Here is a 19861-nt window from a genome sequence, read left to right as displayed (position 1 = left end):
ACACAGTCGGGATCGAACCCGGGTCTCTGGCGCTGCGAGGCAGTAACTCTACCGCTGTGCCACCGTGCCAACCTCATTCAAAAAGGCATAGCAGATAGGTTGAGCTGAACAGAGTCTATCTATGCTGTGTGATGGTTCAATAACATGAACCAGGCAGGAAAAAAGAGCGCAAATATAGTGTCTCAAGACAAAGAACAGGAACGAAAAGTCAACCAGTACATTCCTCCACATCAATTTAATTTAATTTGACAACCACGAAAGAACAGTATCCCGGCATACAGGCTGCATGGCATAAAACTAACAGAGCTAAAGATTTAAAACATACACAGCCCTGTGACATGCAGAAGACACAATAGTCATTGAATACTTGGCAAAATAAGCGAACTGCTTTCGCGTTACTGTGGCAGAAGTGCTAGGAGCTGAATAAGTGGAAATTAGACGTCGAGCGAAGCTCCTGTAACGGACTCCAAATGCAAGCTTTCACCGATACCTCAGCAACAGGGTTTAGTTTAGTTCAGAGATACGGGGCGGAAACAGGCCCTTAGGCCCACCGAGTCCGTGCCGACCACCGATCCCAACACCAACACCACCGATCCCAACACCAACCCCCAGCACCAACACTATCCCACCCACACACACACACATACACACACTCTGGAGGACAATTTACAATGTTATCAAAGCCAATTAACCTGCAAACCTGTACACCTTTGGAATGTGGGAGGAGACCGGAGCACCCGGAGAAATCCCACGCAGGTCACGTACAATTTCTGGGCAGACAGTAACCCGTAGTCAGGATCGAACCCGGGTCTCTGACGCTGTGAGGCAGCAACTCTACCGCTGCGCCACTGTGCTGGATGTTAAATCATTCACTACCAGGTACATATTGCTTTTTTTTTTAGCAACAGGATAATGTCCAGAAAGGCACTGTGGAATAATACAGCCCCTGATGTCTGTTGTTTTTTCCTTAAAATACATGCGATATTTCCCAAAAACATTCCTCTTTTTTAGATCGACGCAGAGCACCAGGAATGGACACTTCAACTTTTAATCTCATCGGTCAAGTTCAGGTTTTGCTGGATTACGTAGCATGCGGCCATTGTCAAAATCTGTGGACAGTGCCTTACAATAATGATGAGAAATGGAATGAATGGTTCAAACCGGTATTTGCCATTTACAATGGAGACACGAGGAATTACAGATGAGGCCACAAAGTGCTGGAGGAACTCAGCAGGTCAGGCAGCATCTCCAGAGAACATGGACAGAGGACGTTTCGGGATGGGACCCTTCAGACCTCCCCCCTTCCCTTCCACTGACATTCCTTCCTCTGGCTTCACAAGTCACAACCCTTCAATCCTTTTGTCTCACCCGTAGCCTTTCATCTCTGCTCTTTGTCCGACCATATGCCTATCAAACCCTTACCTGCGTCCACCTATAACCAACTAGACATTGTCTTGCCCTTCCTGTCTTCCAGCTTCCCCCCCCCCCCCCTTCCCCGCCCCATAATCAGTCTGAAGAATGGTCCAGACCCGAAACGTCACCTTTCCAAGCTCTCCAGAGATGCTTCCTGACCCTCTGAGTTACTCCAGCACTATGTGTCATAAGGTCTTAAGTGATAAGAGTAGAATTAGGCCATTCAGCCCATCAAGTCTACTCCACCATTCAATCATGGCTGATCTATCTCTCCCTCCCAACCCCATTCCCTTTGATCTGGTATTTTGTTGGTTCACATGCTTGATCAATGGTGTTTTATCATTAATGTTTTATTATTATTAATGTTTAGTGTTTTCTGAGTCATTCATAACTGTCGCTGCATGTCATGTTGTTACTTGTGGGCGGAACACCAAGGCAAATTCCTTGTAGGTGAATACTTGGCCGACAAACTTACTTACTTACTTACTTTACTTACCCTCCCAACCCCATTCTCCTGCCTTATCCCCATAACCCCTGACACACTTTATGTCCTCTTACCTGTAAACCAGCATCTGCAGTTCTTTGTTTCTGCAAGGAATTGCAGGTGCTAGTTTACAAAATAAAAAGTACTGGAGTAACTCAGCAGGTTAGGAAGCATCTCTGTAGAGCATGGGGAGGTGATGTTTTGGAAGAAATATCCTGACCCGTGACAGATAGAAAAGAGGGATGAGTGATAATGAAAAGGGGAGGGAGAGGGGGATGAGGTACAGTTCCTAAATAATAAAGTTTCAGGGAATAGGAACACTCTGGAGACTGAATGAGTACTTTCAACAAAAGAAGGGTCCCGACCAGAAACATCACCTGTCCATGTTCACCAGAGATGTGATGCCTGACCTGCTGAGTTACTCCAGCACTTTGTGCCCTTTCGTATGTTAACCAGCATTTGCAGTTCTGGATGTCATTCAGTTCTGGAGTAACACAGCAGGTCAGGCAGCATCTCTGGAATGTTAAGAATGATCCTAGGGTTAGCATATGATGAGCTTTTGACACCACTGGGCCTGTACTCGCTGGAGTTTAGAAGGTTGAGGGGGGGACCTCATACAGAATAATGAAAGGCCTGGATAGAGTGGATGTGGAAAAGTTATTTCCACTGGTGGGAGAGTCTAGGACCAGAGGTCACAACCTCAGAATTAAAGGACGTACCTTTAGAAAGACGAAAGGGAGTTTTAGAAGGGTGAGGAGGAACTTCTTTACTCAGAGGGAAGTTAATCTGTGGAACTCATTGCCACAGAGGGCTGTGGAGACCAAGCCGGTGGATATTTTTAAGGCAGAGATAGACAAATTCTTGATTAGAACGGGTGTCAAGGATTATATGGGAAAAGGCAGGAAAATGGGATTAGGAGGCAGAGATCAACCATGATTGAATGGTGGAATAGACTAGATGGGCCTAATGGCCTTATTCTACTCCTATAACTTGTGAACATGGATAGACCACGTTTCGAAAGAGCGGTCCCGACACGTAACGTCATGCATCCGTGTTCTTGATTAGTGCGGGTGTCAGGAGTTATGGGGAGAAGGCAGGAGAATGGGGTTGGGAGGGAGAGATAGATCCGCCATGATTGAATGGCAGAGTTGACTCGATGGGCTGAATGGCCTAATTCTTCTCCTAGAACTTATGAACTTATGTTCTCCAGAGATGCTGCCTGATCCACTGGTTTACTCCAGCACTGTTTATTTTTTGCCATTTATAGTGTCTGCATCGTTTTATCAATGACAATAAAAAATAAGTGAGAATGGGGTTAAGAAGGAAAAGGTAGTTGGATCAGCCATGGCGGAGCGGGCTTGATGGACCAAATGGCCTAATTCTAATTCTGTTCCTATAAGACCTAATGAACACATTGCATCTAGGCATGCATATTCAAAAGCATTCGAGCTTTCCAATAACAAGTGCTGAATCGATTGATCGATTGATTGGGGGGGGGGAGATGAGTTTCACTTCCCCTCTCCGGCACAAACATGGAGCACCGCGGTGAGGCACAGAGCTGGGGATTGTCGGCAAATGTTATCAAGGTTAGATTAGGACGTGCGGTTAAAACAGTGTGGAGCAGCTGGCCGCGTGGCCGGCTTCATTGGCTCATTTTCAGCCCCAGGCAGAGAGCCAGCTCAGTCTTCTGAATCTTTCCATCCTGGTTCACATCGCAGTGGTGCAGCAGAATCTCACGGAACTTGTCCAGGTCAACTCCGGTAATAGTTGACTGAAGAAAATAAGAGAAAAAATGACTAAACTAAAGCTGGCGCCTTGCCCTCATGCATTTTCACTCCATTGTATCACACGCACTATATGTTCACTTTACTTCTGACTTTAGAGATACAGCGCACAAACAGGCCCTTCGGCCCACCGCGTCCGTGCTGACCAGCGATCCCCGCACACTAACACTATCCGACACACACTAGGGACAATTTACATTTATACCAAACCAATTAATCCACAAACCTGTATGTCTTTGTAGTGTAGGAGGAAACCGGGGCACCCGGAGAAAACCCCCGCAGGTCAAGGGGGAACATGCAAACTCTGCACAGACAGCACCCATGTTCACCTGGGTCCCTGGCGCTGTAAGGCAGCAAGTCTACTGCTGCCCCACTGTGCCGCCAACAATATTGCTAGCATTGGCGCTATTTATATTCATCTTAGTGGCAGTGGAAACATAGGAAGTGTAGGAGAAAAGAGGTCCTTCTGCAGTTGTACAGGGCCCTTGTGAGACCACACCTGGAGTATTGTGTGCAGTTTTGGTCTCCAAATTGGAGGAAGGACATTCTTGCAGCGTAGGTTCACCAGGTTAAATCCCGGGATGGCGGGACTGTCATATGCTGAGAGAATGGAGCAGCTGGGCTTGTATACTCTGGAATTTAGAAGAATGAGAGGGGATCTTATTGAAACAGAAGATTATTAAAGGTTCGGACATGATAGAGGCCGGAAAAATGTTCCTGATGTTGGGAGAGTCCAGAACCAGGGGCCACAGAAGGCAGTGGAGGCTTTCAACAGAGAGTTAGATAGAGCTCTTAAAGATAGTGGTGTCAGGGGATTATGGGGAGAAGGCAGGAATGGGGTACTGATTGTGGATGATCAGCCTTGATCACAACGAATGGCGGTACTGGCTCGAAGGGGCGAATGGCCTCCTCCTGCACCTATTGTCTATTGTCTATTCACTCACACATTCACGATACATAAATGGACATTTTTTATGCCAATACATCTTGCATAAACCTACCTTCACCAATTCCATCATATCTTTAACAAACCCGTCCACCTCAGGACCTTCCAGGGCTCCTGTTTTACTCTGCAAAATAATCAGCAACAATCGAGGATTAGTAAATCCTTTCAGTTGAGGAGCAGCACGGAACCACTATCTACATCATCGGTGACCCTCGGACTATCTTTTAGTTTAGTTTAGTTTAGTTTAGAGATCCAGCGTGGAAACGGGTCCGCGCCAACCAGCGATCCCCGCACATTAACATCATCCTACACCCACTAGGAATATATTTTTTTTTACATTTACCACACCAATTAATCAATAAACCTGCACGTCTTTGGAGCGTGGGAGAAAACCGAAGATCTTGGAGAAAACCCAAGCAGGTCACTGGGAGAATGTACAAACTCCGTACAGACAGAGAACCCGTAGTCAGGACCCGTAGTCGAACCCGGTCTCCGGCACTGCATTCGCTGTAAGGCAGCAACTCTACCGCTGCGCCACCGTGACCGTGATCTTTGATCAGACATCACCGGCTTTACCTTGCACTGAACATTATTCCCTTATCATGAAGATAGACACAAAATGCTTGGAGTAACTCAGCCGGGCAGGCAGCATATGGAGAGAAGGAATGGGTGACGTTTCGGTCTTAAAGATAGCGGAGTCAATGGATGTGGGGAGAAGGCAGGAACGGGGTACTGATTGTGGATGATCAGCCATGATCACAGTGAATGGTGCTGCTGGCTCGAAGGGCCGAATAGCCTACTCCTGCACCTATTGTCTATTGTTCTGGGCAGAAGGCAGGAGAATGGGGTTAGGATGGAGAGATAGATCAGCCGTGATTGAATGGCGGAGTAGACATGATGGGTCGAATGGCCTAATTCTACTCCTATTCCTTATGACTTTATGCTCCTGTAAGGAAAATCGTGTACACTTGCGTGTGTGCACCTCCCAGAGCAACCAGGCATTCTCTCACAGCGAGACTGAACACTCCTGGTACACAGAGTCCCATGACTGGCCTGGTCTCAGGAGATCAACAATAATTTTTGCTTACACAAAAGGACATCAAATGCTGGAGTAAGTCAGTGGGTCATGCAGCATCTCCGGAAAACATGGACTGGCGAAGTTTCTGGTCGAGATCCTTCTTCTGACTAATTATGGTGGCGCAGACGAGAAGTTGGTAAAGGGGAGAGGCTGGACATAGTGTGACAGGGTTTCCGTTCCAATTTAGTTTACGGTCACGTGTGCCACGGTGCAGTGAGAAGCTTATGTTGCGTGCTAACCAGTCAGCGGAAAGACAATACAAGATTACAATCAAGCCCTTTACAGTGCATTGATACATTATAAGGGAATAACACTTAATGCAAGGTAAAGCCAGTGTACTCTGATCAGGGATAGTCTGATGGTCACCAAAGAGGTAGATAGTAGTTCAGCACTGATCTCTGGTTGTGGGAGGATGATTCAGTTACATGATAAGAAATTGGAAGAAACTGTCCCTGAATTTGGAGGTGTGCGTTTTCACACTTCTATACCTTTTGCCTGATGGGAGAGGGGAGAAGAGGGAGTGGCCAAGGTGCGAATCGTCCTTGATTATGCTGCTGGCCTTGCCAAGGCAGCGTGAGTTTAGGTTATTTTAGTTTAGTTTAGAGATGCAGCATGGAAACAGGCACTTCGGCCCACAGAGTCGGCACGGACCTGCGATCCCCGCACACCAACACTAACCTACAGACGCTACGGACGATTTTCACTTACACCAAGCCAATTAACCTACAAACCTGTATGCCTTTGGAGCGTGGGAGATCTCGGAGAAAACCCACGCAGGTCACGGGGAGTACGTACAAACTCCATGGAGACAGCACCCGTGATCGGGATTGAACCCGGGTCTCCGTCGCTGCAAGCGCTCTAAGGCAACAGCTCTATCGCTGCGCCACCCCCCTTCCCTGAGGTATAAATGGAGTCAATGGAAGGGAGGTTGGTTTGTGTGATGGTCTGGGCTGTGTCCACTATAGGTCGACATATAAACATCACTCACCACGTCATAGTGAGAGAAAATCGTCTCAAAGTCACTTCTTCGTTCCTCCAGGCTGCAAGCCTTTGCAAAAAAGGGAGAAAAGTAATGACAAACAGTGGTCATTTTCATTGAAAAGGTGAGAGCATAGCTCGATTTGTCAAAACCAAATCAAGGTGAAATTGTATGAAAAATAGGTTGATATACGATAACAAGACAACAGGAAATTTCATCTCGGATAATTCTAGGGAATTGCAACATTTTAGTTTCGTTTAGAGATACAGCGTGGAAACAGGCCCTTCGGCCCATCGGGTCCACGCCGACCAGCGATCCCCGCACACTGGCACTATCCCACACACCACACACTTGGGACAACATTTACATTTACTAAGCCAATTAACCTACAAACCTGTACTTCTTTGGAGTGTGGGAGGAAACCGAAGATCTCAGAGAAAACCCACACAGGTCACGGGGAGAACGTACAAACTCCGTACAGACAGAACCCATAGTCGGGATCGAACCCGGGTCTCTGGCGCTGCATTCGCTGTAAGGCAGTAAATCTACCGCTGCGCCACCGTGCCGCCCTCAATGTGGGCAAAGTCAAGGTGAAACAATTTTATTCAATGCGTCAAAAAGGATGTGTTAGTTTAATTTAGTTTATAGCTTAGTTTTGTGAAGGGGAGATCTTGCCTGGCGAATCTGCTGGAATTCTTTGAGGAAGTAAATAGCAGGACAGACAAAGGAGAGTCAGTGGATGTTATTTACCTAGATTTTCAGAAAGCCTTTGATAAGGTGCCGTACGTGAGGCTGCTAAGGAAGACGAGAGCCCACGGCATCAACGGGCAGATACTGTCATGGATAGCAGGTTGGCTGGATGGCAGAAGTGGCAATAAAGGGGGCTTTTTCCGGTTGGTTGCCAGTGACTAGCGGAGTTCCGCAGGGGTTGGTGCTGGGGCCGCTACTCCTCACGTTGTATATTAATGATTTGGACGAGGGGACTGAAGGCTCTGTGGCCAAGTTTGCGGATGATATTAAAATAGGTGGAGGGGCAGGTAGTGTAGAGAAAAAGCAGGGACTCTGCAGAAGGACTTGGACAGGTTGGGCGAGTGGGCAGAGAAGTGGCAGATGGAATAAAGTGCAGTGAAGTGTGGAGTCATGCATTTTAGTAGTAGGAATAAAGGCTTGACTATTTTCTACAGCCCACTGAGACAGGGCCAACCAGTGATCCCTGTACACAAGCATTATCCTACACACTCTTTGGACAATTTACAATTTTATTGAAGCCAATTAACCTACAAACCTGTACGTCTTTGGTCCGTGGGAGGAAAGCGGAGAACCTGGAGAAAATCCCACACAGGTCACGGGGAGAACATACAAACTCCGTAAAAATAGCACCTGTGATCAGGATCGAACCCGGGTATCTGGCGCCAAACCGTGCCAATGTCAATGAAAATCTAAATTGCCACAAAGCGCTGGAGTAACACAGTGGGTCAGGCAGCATCTCTGGAGAACATGGATAGATGACGTTCTTCAGACCCTTTTTTAGTCTGACCCGTAACGTCACCTATCCACGTTCTCCAGAGATGCTGCCTGACCCGCCCAGTTACTCCAGCACTCTGTGTCCTTTTGTTTAGTTTATAGATTTTTTCCTCCGTGGGAAAAAGGCAGCAACTGGACCGCTGCGCTGCCCTTTGCTCTCAGAGGAACGTTTCGAACGTTGAACTTACATCCATTTTGAACTGCAGAAGGAAATTTTCATCCATCGATAGAATCCTGTGATAGAAAAGAATGTCAGTCCAAAATCTAAAGCCATCCAAACAGAAGACATATCAACAATTGTCCAGGGCTGATGTTGTCGACCTCCCCGTGGTGAGCCCTGTCAACTGACCTCAGTCAGGCGAACGACAACAACTAGAGACAGCAAGCAGCAGAAAAACAACGAACAAACAACAACAGCTTGCAACCTCAGTCGCCGCAGCTCGGCGCCAACCCAGGAGCATGCGCCCTGTTTAGGGCGGGCACCTTCGCATGTCGAACCGGATGGCATCACCCGGCTGCAGCTGACTGCGGAAGGCCTCACCGAGGCTCAGAGCACCGTCATTGAACATCTGCTCGACAACACCACATTGAACAGGCTATAGTGCCTGGAGTCAGGGAGGGAGGAGAAGGAGGAGGGGAGAGGGAGGAGGGAGAGGGAGAGGGGAGGAGAGAGGGGAGGAGGGGGAGGGAGGGGAAGGGAGGAGGGGGAGGGGGAGGGGGAGGGGGAGGGGGGGAGGGAGAGGGAGGAGGGAGAGGGGAGGGGAGGGAGAGGGGAGGGGGGGGGGGGGGGGGAGGGGGAGGGGGGGGGGGAGGGGGGGGGGGGGAGGGGGAGGGGGAGGGGGGGGGGGGAGGGGGGGGGAGGAGGGGGAGGAGGAGGGGGAGGAGGAGGAGGAGAGGAAGGAGGAGGAGAAGGAGAAGGGGGAGGAGAAGGAGAAGGAGAAGGAGAAGGAGAAGGAGAAGGAGAAGGAGAAGGAGAAAGGAGAAGGAGAAGGAGAAGAAGAAGAAGAGGAGAAAGAGAACAATTCTCCAGGCTCTTGATGATCATTCTTCAGCACTGGAAACGGGACGGGTTTATTAGGGGACCTGGGGAGAGAATGGGAATGAAATGCTAGGAGTATTGTCCAATTGTTCGCAATGTACAACATTGTGTCAACCATTTTGCAAGCCCTTTATCTGAGCGATAGAGTCCTAGCTTACCCAACCTCTTCCATAGACAGACACAAATAGCTGGAGTAACTCAGCGGTACAGGCAGTATCTCTGGAGAGAAGGAATGGGCGACGTTTCGGGTCGGGACCCTTCCTCAGACCTCCAGAGATGCCATCCCTGGAAGGATGTACCTCTAGGATGGTGTAATTGAATGGCGGAGTAGACTCAATGGACAAATGGCCTGATTCTGCTCCCATGTCTTGTGGTCGTATATGAAAGGAGGAGGAATTTATTTGGTCAATTTTTTGGAATTCATTGCCACAGATGGCTGTGGAGGCCAAGCCAATTGATATTTTTAAGGCAGAGATCGATAAACTCTTGATATGTACGGGTTGTCAGTGGTTACGGAGAGAGGGCGGGAGAATGGGGTTGAGAGGGAAAGATGGAGCAGCCATGATTGAATGGCGGAGTAGACTCAATGGGCCGAATGGCCTAATGCTGCTCCTATAACTCATGAACTGCAACTACAGTTGTGCATTCTGTAAGTGGGGGACATGTACAAGATGGCGGTGGATGTCACGGGTTACTAAGTGTTCTTGTTTTGCAGGTGTGTGCGGTACTTCTGCGGGGATGCTGCCAACACCTGGCGTCTCTGCACCTGTCTAAAAGTATCTTCTCCCACAGGTAATCCATCTGCTTTAAATATGTTTATCTTCACTGGTTATCGTCTTGCTTTAAGTACAGTAAACCCCCGTTCTCACGGACCATGGGGTGGGGGGTGGCGATGAGTGGGGGGTGTCCGTTATTGCCGATTGTCCGCTATAACCGAGTAAGGAATTTGCTCCAACCACATAGCGGTCTCTCCGTGAAACAACAACGTTGTTTTCAAATACAAAGTTCTTTCTAACAGCTAACAATGTATTTTTGTTACTGCAAGCTAAAAACACTAAAGGCTGTTTGCTACATTGTTTAATGGAGTTAAATGTCGATGGAAGCGATTGCTGGTCAATTTCAATGCCTTGTCAATTTCAATTCCTTGTCAATTTCAATGCCTTGTCAATGCCTTGTCAATGCCTTGTCAATTTCAACAATTCAATGCCTTGTCAATGTCAATGCCTTGTCAATTTCAATGCCTTGTCAATTTCAATGCCTTGTCAATTTCAATGCCTTGTCAATTTCAATGCCTTGTCAATTTCGATGCCTTGTCAATTTCGATGCCTTGTCAATTTCGAATTTCAATGCCTTGTCAATGTCAATGCCTTGTCAATTTCAATGCCTTGTCAATTTCAATGCCTTGTCAATTTCAATGCCTTGTCAATTTCAATGCCTTGTCAATTTCAATGCCTTGTCAATTTCAATGCCTTGTCAATTTCAATGTCAATTTCAATGCCTTGTCAATTTCAATGCCTTGTCAATTTCAATTTCAATGCTTTTTCAATTTCAATGCCTTGCAACTTCTATATGATACGATAGAACATTATTCATCCCAGGAGGGAAATTTATCCCAGGAGGGAAATAGCCTCTGTAGTGTAACTTGCAGCCTGTGTTTTCTCAAAGAAACAGTCAGCTATAACCAATATCCGTTATAAAGACGTCTATGATACCATGGGTTTACGACACTTATTCTAGAAGGCCAGACCGTCTAGAGACAGGTTGAGGTGCAGCGTATAGTTTCAACTAACCTTGCCAGGTCATTAAGGTCCAGGCGGCCATCTTTGTTTTTATCAAAGATTTTCATCTGAAATGAATTGATCGTGAATAGTGAGAGGTCATCACACAAGATAGATTTCCACATGCAAACAATGAGCATTTTCATGTTAATAAACTTGGTGTACATGTTTTTAAAATATGTTTAAAAATGCCCGCGAATAAACAAAGGTCGCCATGGAAAAAAATCAATACTTTTTTTACTCGTAGGTTTAGTCGTAGTAGCTCGTAGTAGGTCGGCATGTTAGTCCTAGGTAATCGAGGGTAGTCGAAGGTAGTCGAAGGTAGCCGTAGATAGTCTTCATCATAGTCGGAGGGAGGTCGAAGGAGATCGAAGGAGGTCGTCTTCACTCCCCACTATTCGGTTTCCAATTTTCCCGAAGTTAGTCGTAGCTAGTCGAAGCTAGTCTTCAACATAGTCGAAGGAGGTTGAAGGAGGAATTCTACATAGTCGAAGGAGGTCTTCAACAGGTCATTTTTTCAAACTCTTCTAAACTCGCCAACTAGGTCACCCAAGTGGGACAGCCCCTTTAATGTGTGGAGATCGGGGATCGCTGGTCGGCACGGACTCAGTGGGCCGAAGGGCCGGTTTCCGCGCTGTATCTCCAAAAGAAACTAAAACCGATGCAGGAAAGATGTTCCCAATGATGGGGGAGTCCAGAAGCAGGGGCCACAGTCTAAGAATAAAGGGGAGGCCATTTAAAACTGAGAGTTGTGAATTTGTGGATTTCCCTGCCACAGACGGCAGTAGAGGTCAATTCACTGGATTAATTTAAAAGAGAGTTAGATAGAACTCTAGAGGCTAGCGGAATCAAGGGGTATGGGGAGAATGCAGGCACGGGTTACTGATTGTGGATGATCAGCCATGATCGCAGTGAATGGTGGTGTTGGCTCGAAGGGCCAAATGGCCTCCTCCTGCACCTGTTTTCTATGTTTCTATGAAACTAAACACTAAACTGTGAACTAAATAATGAACTGAAAAATGAAACTTAAAGAACTAAACTAGGCCAGCTGACATGCTTATGTGTAAGGAGCCATCTTCAAATGCATTACAATGCACCCAGCTAAATAAAAATAAAATAAACAGGACTGTCCAAATCAGTTATTACTGCATCAAATAGAACAGATAAGACATCCAGGCTGGGATGGCGTAGATTGGAACTAAATCCATGGGCACAGAGAAAAGCTTTGGTCTGACACACAAACAACGGCTCTGGAGTTAGTGAGCTGTGAAATATGCTGCTCACATTCAGGCAGTGAGTTAATGAAACTTTGAAACGATAGAAAATAGGTGCAGGAGTAGGCCATTCAGTCCTTCGAGTCAGCACCGCCATTCAATATGATCATGGCTGATCATCCAAAATCAGTACCCGTTCCTGCTTTTTCCGCATATCCCTTGATTCCGTTAGCCCTAAGAACTAAATCTCAAAGGCCTTTTCCACGAGCACGCGACTGCATGCGGCAAGCACGACCTAACGTGGTCGCTTGAGCCATATGGCCTCGTGGGGTCGGTCCCACTTCGATCGCCGGAGCCGTATGGAGTTGTCCGGAGCTGCTCCCGACATCGCGCGGGGCTTCGATAAACTGACACTGTCCAAAGATTCCGCACGGCAACGGCCTGCCGGCCCACAGCCACATTGAGGCCGTACGCACCGGCTCGACGCCGTACGCAGCGTCTTGACGGCGTACGCCTTTGTTCGAACTTCACGTCAACTCGTAAGGGATCACTTGACCTCCACGCAGCCCCCGCTTCCGGTTTGGTCGCGCTTGCCGCATGCAGTCGCATGCTCGTGGGACAGACCCTTAACTCTCTCTTGAAAACATCCAGTGAATTGGCCTCCACTGCCTTCTGTGGCAGAGAATTCCACAGATTCACTGGATGAAAAAGTTTTTCCTCATCTCAGTTATAAAATGGCCTACCCCCTTATTCTTAAGCTGTGTGATCCATGGTTCTGGACTCCCCCAATATGGGGAACATTTTTCCTGCATCTAGCCTGTCCAATCCCTTAAGAATGTTGTACGTTTCTACCAGATCCCGTCTCATCCTTCTATATTCCAGTGAATATCAGCCCAGTCGGCCCAATAGTTACGCGACCCCCGAGCATTGTGGATGATCAGCCGTGATCACATTGAATGCCTGTGCTGGCTCGAAGGGCTGAATGGCCTACTCCTGCACCTATTGTCTGTTGTCTATTGTCTATTCTTTCATCATATGTCAGTCCCACCAACCCGGGAATTAACCTGGTGAACTCCCGCTGCACTCCCGCAATAGGAAGAATCTCCTTCCTCAAATTAGGAGACAATAAACCGCACATAATACTCCAGGTGTTTTCTCACCAGGGCCCTGTACAACTGCAGTAGGGCGTCCTTGCTCCTATAGACAATAGACAATAGGTGCAGGAGTAGGCCTTTTGCCCCTTCGAGCCAGCACCATTCAGTCTGATCATCCCCAATCATTACCCCGATCCTGCCTTCTCCCCATATCCCCTGACTCCGCTATTTTTAAGAGCCCTATCTATCTCTCTTGTGGATGCTCAAATCCTCTCGCAATGAAGGCCAACATGTCATTTTCTTTCTTCACTGCCTGCTTACGTAAGAATGCTGTTCATCGATTACAGCTCAGCATTCAACACCATTATTCCATCAAAACTGATCACCAAACTCGGTAACCTGGGCATCGACCCCTCCCTCTGCAACTGGATACTGGACTTTCTAACCAACAGACCCCAGTCTGTGAGGTTAGACAAGCACACCTCTTCAACCCTCACCCTGAACACCGGCGTTCCACAGAGCTGTGTGCTGAGCCCCCTACTCTACTCCCTCTTCACCTATGACTGCCACACCTGTACATGGTACTAACACCATCATCAAGTATGCAGATGATACAACGGTGATTGGCCTCATCAGCAACACCGACGAGCTGGCCTACAGGGAGGAGGTCCAGCACTTAGCAGCATGGTGCGCTGACAACAACCTGGCCCTTACCGCCAAGAAGACCAAGGAGCTCATTGTATACTTCAGGAAGTCCAGAGACGGCACGCACACCCCCCCCCATCCACATTAACGGGACGGAGGTGGAACGTGTTTCTAGCTTCAGGTTCCTGGGAGTCAACATCTCCGATGACCTCTCTTGGACCCACAATACCTCTACTCTGATCAAGAAGGCTCATCAGCGTCTCTTTCCTGAGGAGACTGAAGAAGGTCCATCTGTCTCCTCAGATCCTGGTGAACTTCTAAACCGCGCTGCACCATCGAGAGCATCCTTACCCAACTGCATCACAGTATGGTATGGCAACTGCTCTGTCTCCGACCGGAAGGCATTGCAGAGGGTGGTGAAAATTGACCAACGCATCCCCGGTTCCACGCTCCCCTCCATTGAGTCTGTCCAAAGCAAGCGCTGTCTGCGGAGGGCGCTCAGCATCGCCAAGGACTGCTCTCACCCCAACCATGGACTGTTTACCCTTCTACCATCCGGGAGGCGCTACAGGTCTCTCCGTTGCCGAACCAGCAGGTCGAGGAACAGCTTCTTCCCGGCGGCTGTCACTCTACTCAACAACGTACCTCGGTGACTGCCAATCACCACCCCCCCCCGGACACTTATTATTTTTTTATTCAAATCGTTTGCTATGTCGCTCTTCAAGGGAGATGCTAAATGCATTTCGTTGTCTCTGTACTGTACACTGACAATGACAATTAAAATCTGAATCTGAATCTGCTGCACCTGCATGCTTACTTTCAGTGACTGATGAACAAGGACAGACTCACCATTGTGTCTGTGTACTCATCCAGTTTGTTGTCTGGAATAGTTTTCTTGTGTCGAAGAAACAAGTCTCTCAGGAAATTCTGCGGATCACAATAGATGCAAAGATTAAACAAATAAAATATTGTTGCCTGGCATTCAGTTCACCCGCTCTTTCTTCTGTGCAGTCTTGGCTTTCAACAACTAATTGGACAGAGAAAAAGCAATTTCCACTCTGTTCCACTTCACATTTCCTGCAAAAGGTTGATGGCAAACATCGTCACGGAGTCATACAGCGTACAGACAGGCCCTTCAGCCCAACTTGCCCCTGCTGGCCAACATGTCCGTGCACAAATACAGGAAAAAGGGAATAATGCTAGTGCAAGATAACAGCTTGACACGGTGGCGCAGCGGTAGAGTTGCTGCCTCACAGCGCCAGAGACCCGGGTTCCATCCCAACTACAGGTGCTGTCCGTATGGAGTTCTCCCCGTGACCTGCGTGAGTTTCCTCCAGGTGCTCCGGTTACCTTCTACACTCCAAAGACGTGCAGGTTTGTAGGTTAATTGGCTTAGGTAAAATTGTAAATCATTTCCTGCGTGTGCGTGTGTGTGTGTGTGTGTGCGTGTGCATGTGTGTGTGCGTGTGTGGGTGTGCCGCGTGTGTGTGTGTGTGTGTGTGTGTGTGTGTGTGTGTGCGTGTGTGTGTGTGTGTGTGTGTGTGTGTGTGTGTGTGTGTGGTGTGTGTGTGCGTGTGTGTGTGTGTTGGATAGGGCTAGTGTGCGGGTCACACACGCATGGAATGATTTACTAGCCCTGGTGTAGGATAGGGCTAGTGTGCGGGGATCGTTGGTCGGCGCGGACCTGGTGGGCCGAAGGACCCATTTCCACACTGTATCTTTAATCTAAACCAAAAAATCGACACCAGTCCCACCTGCCCACTTTTGGCTCATATCTGTGCAGAGTTTGCATTGCTCCCACCTCAAGAGCTAGGTAGGTTAATAGCTAGTTAAAAGTAAATTGCCCAACGAGTGTAGGTGAGTGGTGTAATCTGGGTAAAAGTTGTTGGGAATCTGGGGAGAATAAAATGTGGGGTATTCACGTTTATAAGTGGGTGTCTGATGATTCTGTGGTCATTTGTTCCTGTTTCTGTGTATATCGGGCCATACAGCACGGAAACAGGCCCTTCGCTCCACAGCCGCGGTCTACGGTAGGAAAGTGCCGATTCGGGCACTCCAAGCCGCGGAGTGTGTTTGACCGTCCCGTCGTCGGAGGTTTGATCATCCCGACGAGAGGGTCTGTACATCGGGCCGTCCGTAACGTTGACTACGGATGTTTCATGGCCCCGACCACGGATGAACAAAGGTGGTGGACTGACTGAACTTTGTTGCCTTCCACCACAGTGAAGAATGCTGTGGTGGATGTTTGTGTTAAATCTTATTGTGTATTGTGTGTTCTTTTTAAGTGTATCGCTGCTGACAAATTCATTTCACTGCATCTTCGGGTGCATGTGACGAATAAAATTGACTTTGACTTTGATACTCTTAAATCTCTCTGTACACTGTAAATGGCTCGAGTGTAATCACGTATTGTCTTTCCGCTGACTGGATAGCACGAAACAAAAGCTGTTCACTGTACCTCGGTACATGTGACAATAAACTAAACTGAACAATGGTGACACCACTCCTGCTTCAACTATTCCTTGCTGGAGCAAGTGGCCCAGCAGAGAAGTGCGGTGTAAAGAGAGGACACCGGTCGCAAAGCAGTGATATGGAATTCAAGATTTTAAACGCAGGACTCTCTCTCTGGATCAAATGTGTTGTAAAATAAGGGCGGCACGGTGGAGTTGCTGCCTCACAGTGCCAGAGATCCAGGTTCAATCCTGACCTTCCGTGCTGTTTGTTCGGAGTTTGCACGTTCTCCCTGTGACCGCCTGGGTTTTAACCGAGGTCTCCGGTCGAGAGAGGGAAAGATAGATCTTGATGGGCCGAATGGCCTAATTCTGCTCCTAGAACTTATGAACATTCCCTGCGCATCCACGCGCTTTTCCAAAAGCCGTGTCTGCCTCCACCACCACCCCTGGCAGCGCATTCCAGACCCCCACCACCCTGTGTAAAACAAACCTTGACCCGCATAACTCCATTAAACTTTGCCCCTTTCTTCCTTTCACATTTACTTACTCGAAGTTCAGAGGCAGAAATGTATCCACTGCTGTCAGCGTCGTATTTACGCCAGATCTAAACAGGATAACAGGAGAACTGAGTTTAATTTGGTTCAATTTAGTTTGGAGATACAGCAAGGAAACAGGCCCTTCGGCCCACCGAGTCCATGCTGACCATCGAGCACCTGTTCAGGCTAGTTCCATGTTATATCCCACTTTCGCATCCGCCCCCTACTAACCCCCTACAATCTGGCGGTAATTTATAAATGTCAAACTTGCTCAAAAACCCTCCCCCTCTCCCTTCTTCCCCCACCCCGCTTCTATCCCATCCCCCCACCTCCCCTGTGACCAACCTGGACTTGCATCTATTTCTCCCCTCCCCCTCTCCTTCCACCTCCATTCCTTCCTCCAGCTTCACAATTCGCAACCCTCCCATCCTTTTGTCTCACACCTTCTGTATTTTCATCTCCAGCTTTTGTCCAACCATCTGCCTATCAGCCTAAACTGAAGAAGGGTCCCGACCTGAAACATCACCCATTCCTTCCCTCCAGAGATGCTGCCTGTCCCGCTGAGTTACTCCAGCATTTTGCATCCATCTTTGGTGTAAACCAGCATCTGCAGTTCCTTCCTACACATCCGTCTGTCAAAAACTCCTCTAGTGTCTGAAGGAACTGCAGATGCTGGTTTACACCGAAGATGTCCTTATCTGTACACTTCTTTATCTATGTTCCTCCCACTCCCTTGACATCAGCCTGAAGAAGGGTCTCGACCTGAAACATCACCCATTCCTTCCCTCCAGAGATGCTGCCTGTCCCGCTGAGCTACTCCCCTAGCCTGTGTTTGCCCAATATCTACCTGGCTTTGTCCTGCCCCTCCTCTCTTCCAGCTTTCGTTCCCGCCCCCACCAACCATTTGGGATAAGGGTCTCGACCAGAAATATCAGCCATCCGTGTTCTCCAAAGACACTGCCCGGCCCGCTGAGTCACTCCAGCACTTTCTTTCTAGTTGAGAAAACCCACGCGGGCCGAAGGGCCTGTTTCCCCGCTGTATCTCTGAACTAAACTAAAACCAAATGCAAAACGCAGACAAATGATGTGACCTTCGGGTAGATGAACCTCCAGGCCTAGATCCCAAGCTCAGTTACCCACCCGCATGAAGTCCACGCTGTTGTCCAGTGGAGTCTCACGCCGGAATAACAGGAGGAAGTTTTCATCTTCCGGGAGAATCATGTTGGCCAGCTGCAGGATGGGAAGATAACTTCAACACACATGCACTTCATTCATTGCAATGCAAACTCCATGCTGGCATTTATTTCAAGGGGGCTTGTATACATTGTGTGGAGACATTGGTATCGTTGTCTAGTTGTCGGACACTGATCTTTATTTTTATTCTGGATTCTAAATCATGCATTGTGTTTTTGTATGTCATTTATGGTGCTCTTATAAGTAATTTACTCAGCTTTTATATGTATTTGACGGTGTTTTTATATGCAATGTAGTTTATGTAATGTCGTCTCTTATCTGCACCTTGAGTCTGAAATTAATAGTAATAATAGTCTAACGCTGGTCTCCAGCAGCTCCTTACTATATGTTCTGTGTTTGATGTGGAACATGATATTAAATATAATGCTTGTAAATGTGCTGGTATGAACTGTCGAACCAAAGAGGATAAATGCCTAAAATTTCCTGATTTTAAATTGTCTGAGAATAATCTTAGTGTCTGTAATAAGGAAAAATATCTAGGGCATTTAATTACAGAACAAATGACAGATGATGAGGATATTTATCGGCAACGATGTATGCTGTATGTACAGGCGAACCTTCTCTTGCGTAATTTTGGTGCGTGTGCAGATGCCGTGAAGATGTCGCTGTTTAGAGCATACTGCACACCACTCTACACTGCGCAACCGTGGTCGAACTATGGAAAGACGAGTTTGCAGAGACTAAAGGTGTCATATAACGATGCCATGAGAACACTACTAAGGAAACCTAGATGGTGTAGTGTTAGTAACATGTTTGTGGCTGCAGGAGTCAGTACTTTAGAAGCTATCCTAAGACACCACATGTATAAATTCATATGCAGGATAAATGACTCTAAAAATGTAATTATTATCAAACATAAGGTTTAGCACTACACGCTAGGAATCCCAGTTGTGGAGACACTGGTATCGTTGTAGGACATTGATCATTCTTTTTATTCTGGATTTTAATTCATGTATTATGTTTTTAAAAAATATATATAATTGATGATGCTTTTACAAATGATATACTAAGATTTTACATGTACTCATGATGTTTTTAATATGCAATGCATTTTTATGTAATGTTGTCCCTTGTCTAGACTTTGAGTCCAAATTAAAGTTTATTATTATTATTACTATTATAATAAATATACAAAAACAGGGATGCAGTGCTGACTCGAACGACAGAATGGCCTACTCCTGCTCCTATTGTCTATTGTCTATTGTAATGTTGAGGCTCTATAAGGCGCTGGTCAGACCGCATTTGTAAGATTGTCAGCAATTTTGGGTGCCATATCTGAGGAAGGATGTGCCGGCTCTGGAGAGGGTCCAGAGGAGGTTTTACGAGAATGATCCCAGGAATGAGCTGGGTTAACCTATGATGAGCCTTTGTCAGCACTGGGCCTGTACTCGCTGGAGTTTAGAAGGTTGAGGGGTGACCTCATTGAAACTTACAGAACTGCGACAGGCTTGGATAGAGAGGATGTTTCCACTGGTGGGAGAGTCTAGGACTAAATAGGTCATAGCCTCAGAATTAAAGGGCGTTCTTATAGTAAGGAGATGTGGAGAAATTTGACTTTCGAGTGGCAAAACTGTGGAATTCGTTGCCACAGAAGGCTGTGGAGGCCAAGTCAGTGGATATTTTTTAAGGCAGAGACAGAT

The 19861-nt window shown here is 47.4% G+C and overlaps 1 protein-coding gene across 1 annotated transcript in view; it reads right to left on the bottom strand.

The window, feature by feature from the left end:
• Positions 1–216: 216 nt before the first annotated feature.
• scgn (secretagogin, EF-hand calcium binding protein) overlaps positions 217–19861 on the bottom strand; it is a 52824-nt gene continuing 33179 nt past the window's right edge. Inside the window, exons 5-12 of the mRNA XM_055654360.1 lie at positions 18108–18197; positions 16979–17035; positions 14828–14905; positions 11038–11093; positions 8397–8442; positions 6694–6753; positions 4683–4751; positions 217–3668 (exon numbers count right to left, since the gene is read on the bottom strand). Coding sequence (XP_055510335.1) covers positions 3540–3668; positions 4683–4751; positions 6694–6753; positions 8397–8442; positions 11038–11093; positions 14828–14905; positions 16979–17035; positions 18108–18197 — 585 coding nt within the window. The 3' untranslated portion in view covers positions 217–3539. The remainder of the gene's footprint in view (positions 3669–4682; positions 4752–6693; positions 6754–8396; positions 8443–11037; positions 11094–14827; positions 14906–16978; positions 17036–18107; positions 18198–19861) is intronic.

The sequence above is a fragment of the Leucoraja erinacea genome, chromosome 2 (assembly GCF_028641065.1).
Source record: "Leucoraja erinacea ecotype New England chromosome 2, Leri_hhj_1, whole genome shotgun sequence".
Taxonomy (NCBI): Eukaryota; Metazoa; Chordata; class Chondrichthyes; order Rajiformes; family Rajidae; genus Leucoraja; species Leucoraja erinaceus.
This window is presented reverse-complemented; position numbering and strand designations above follow the sequence as displayed.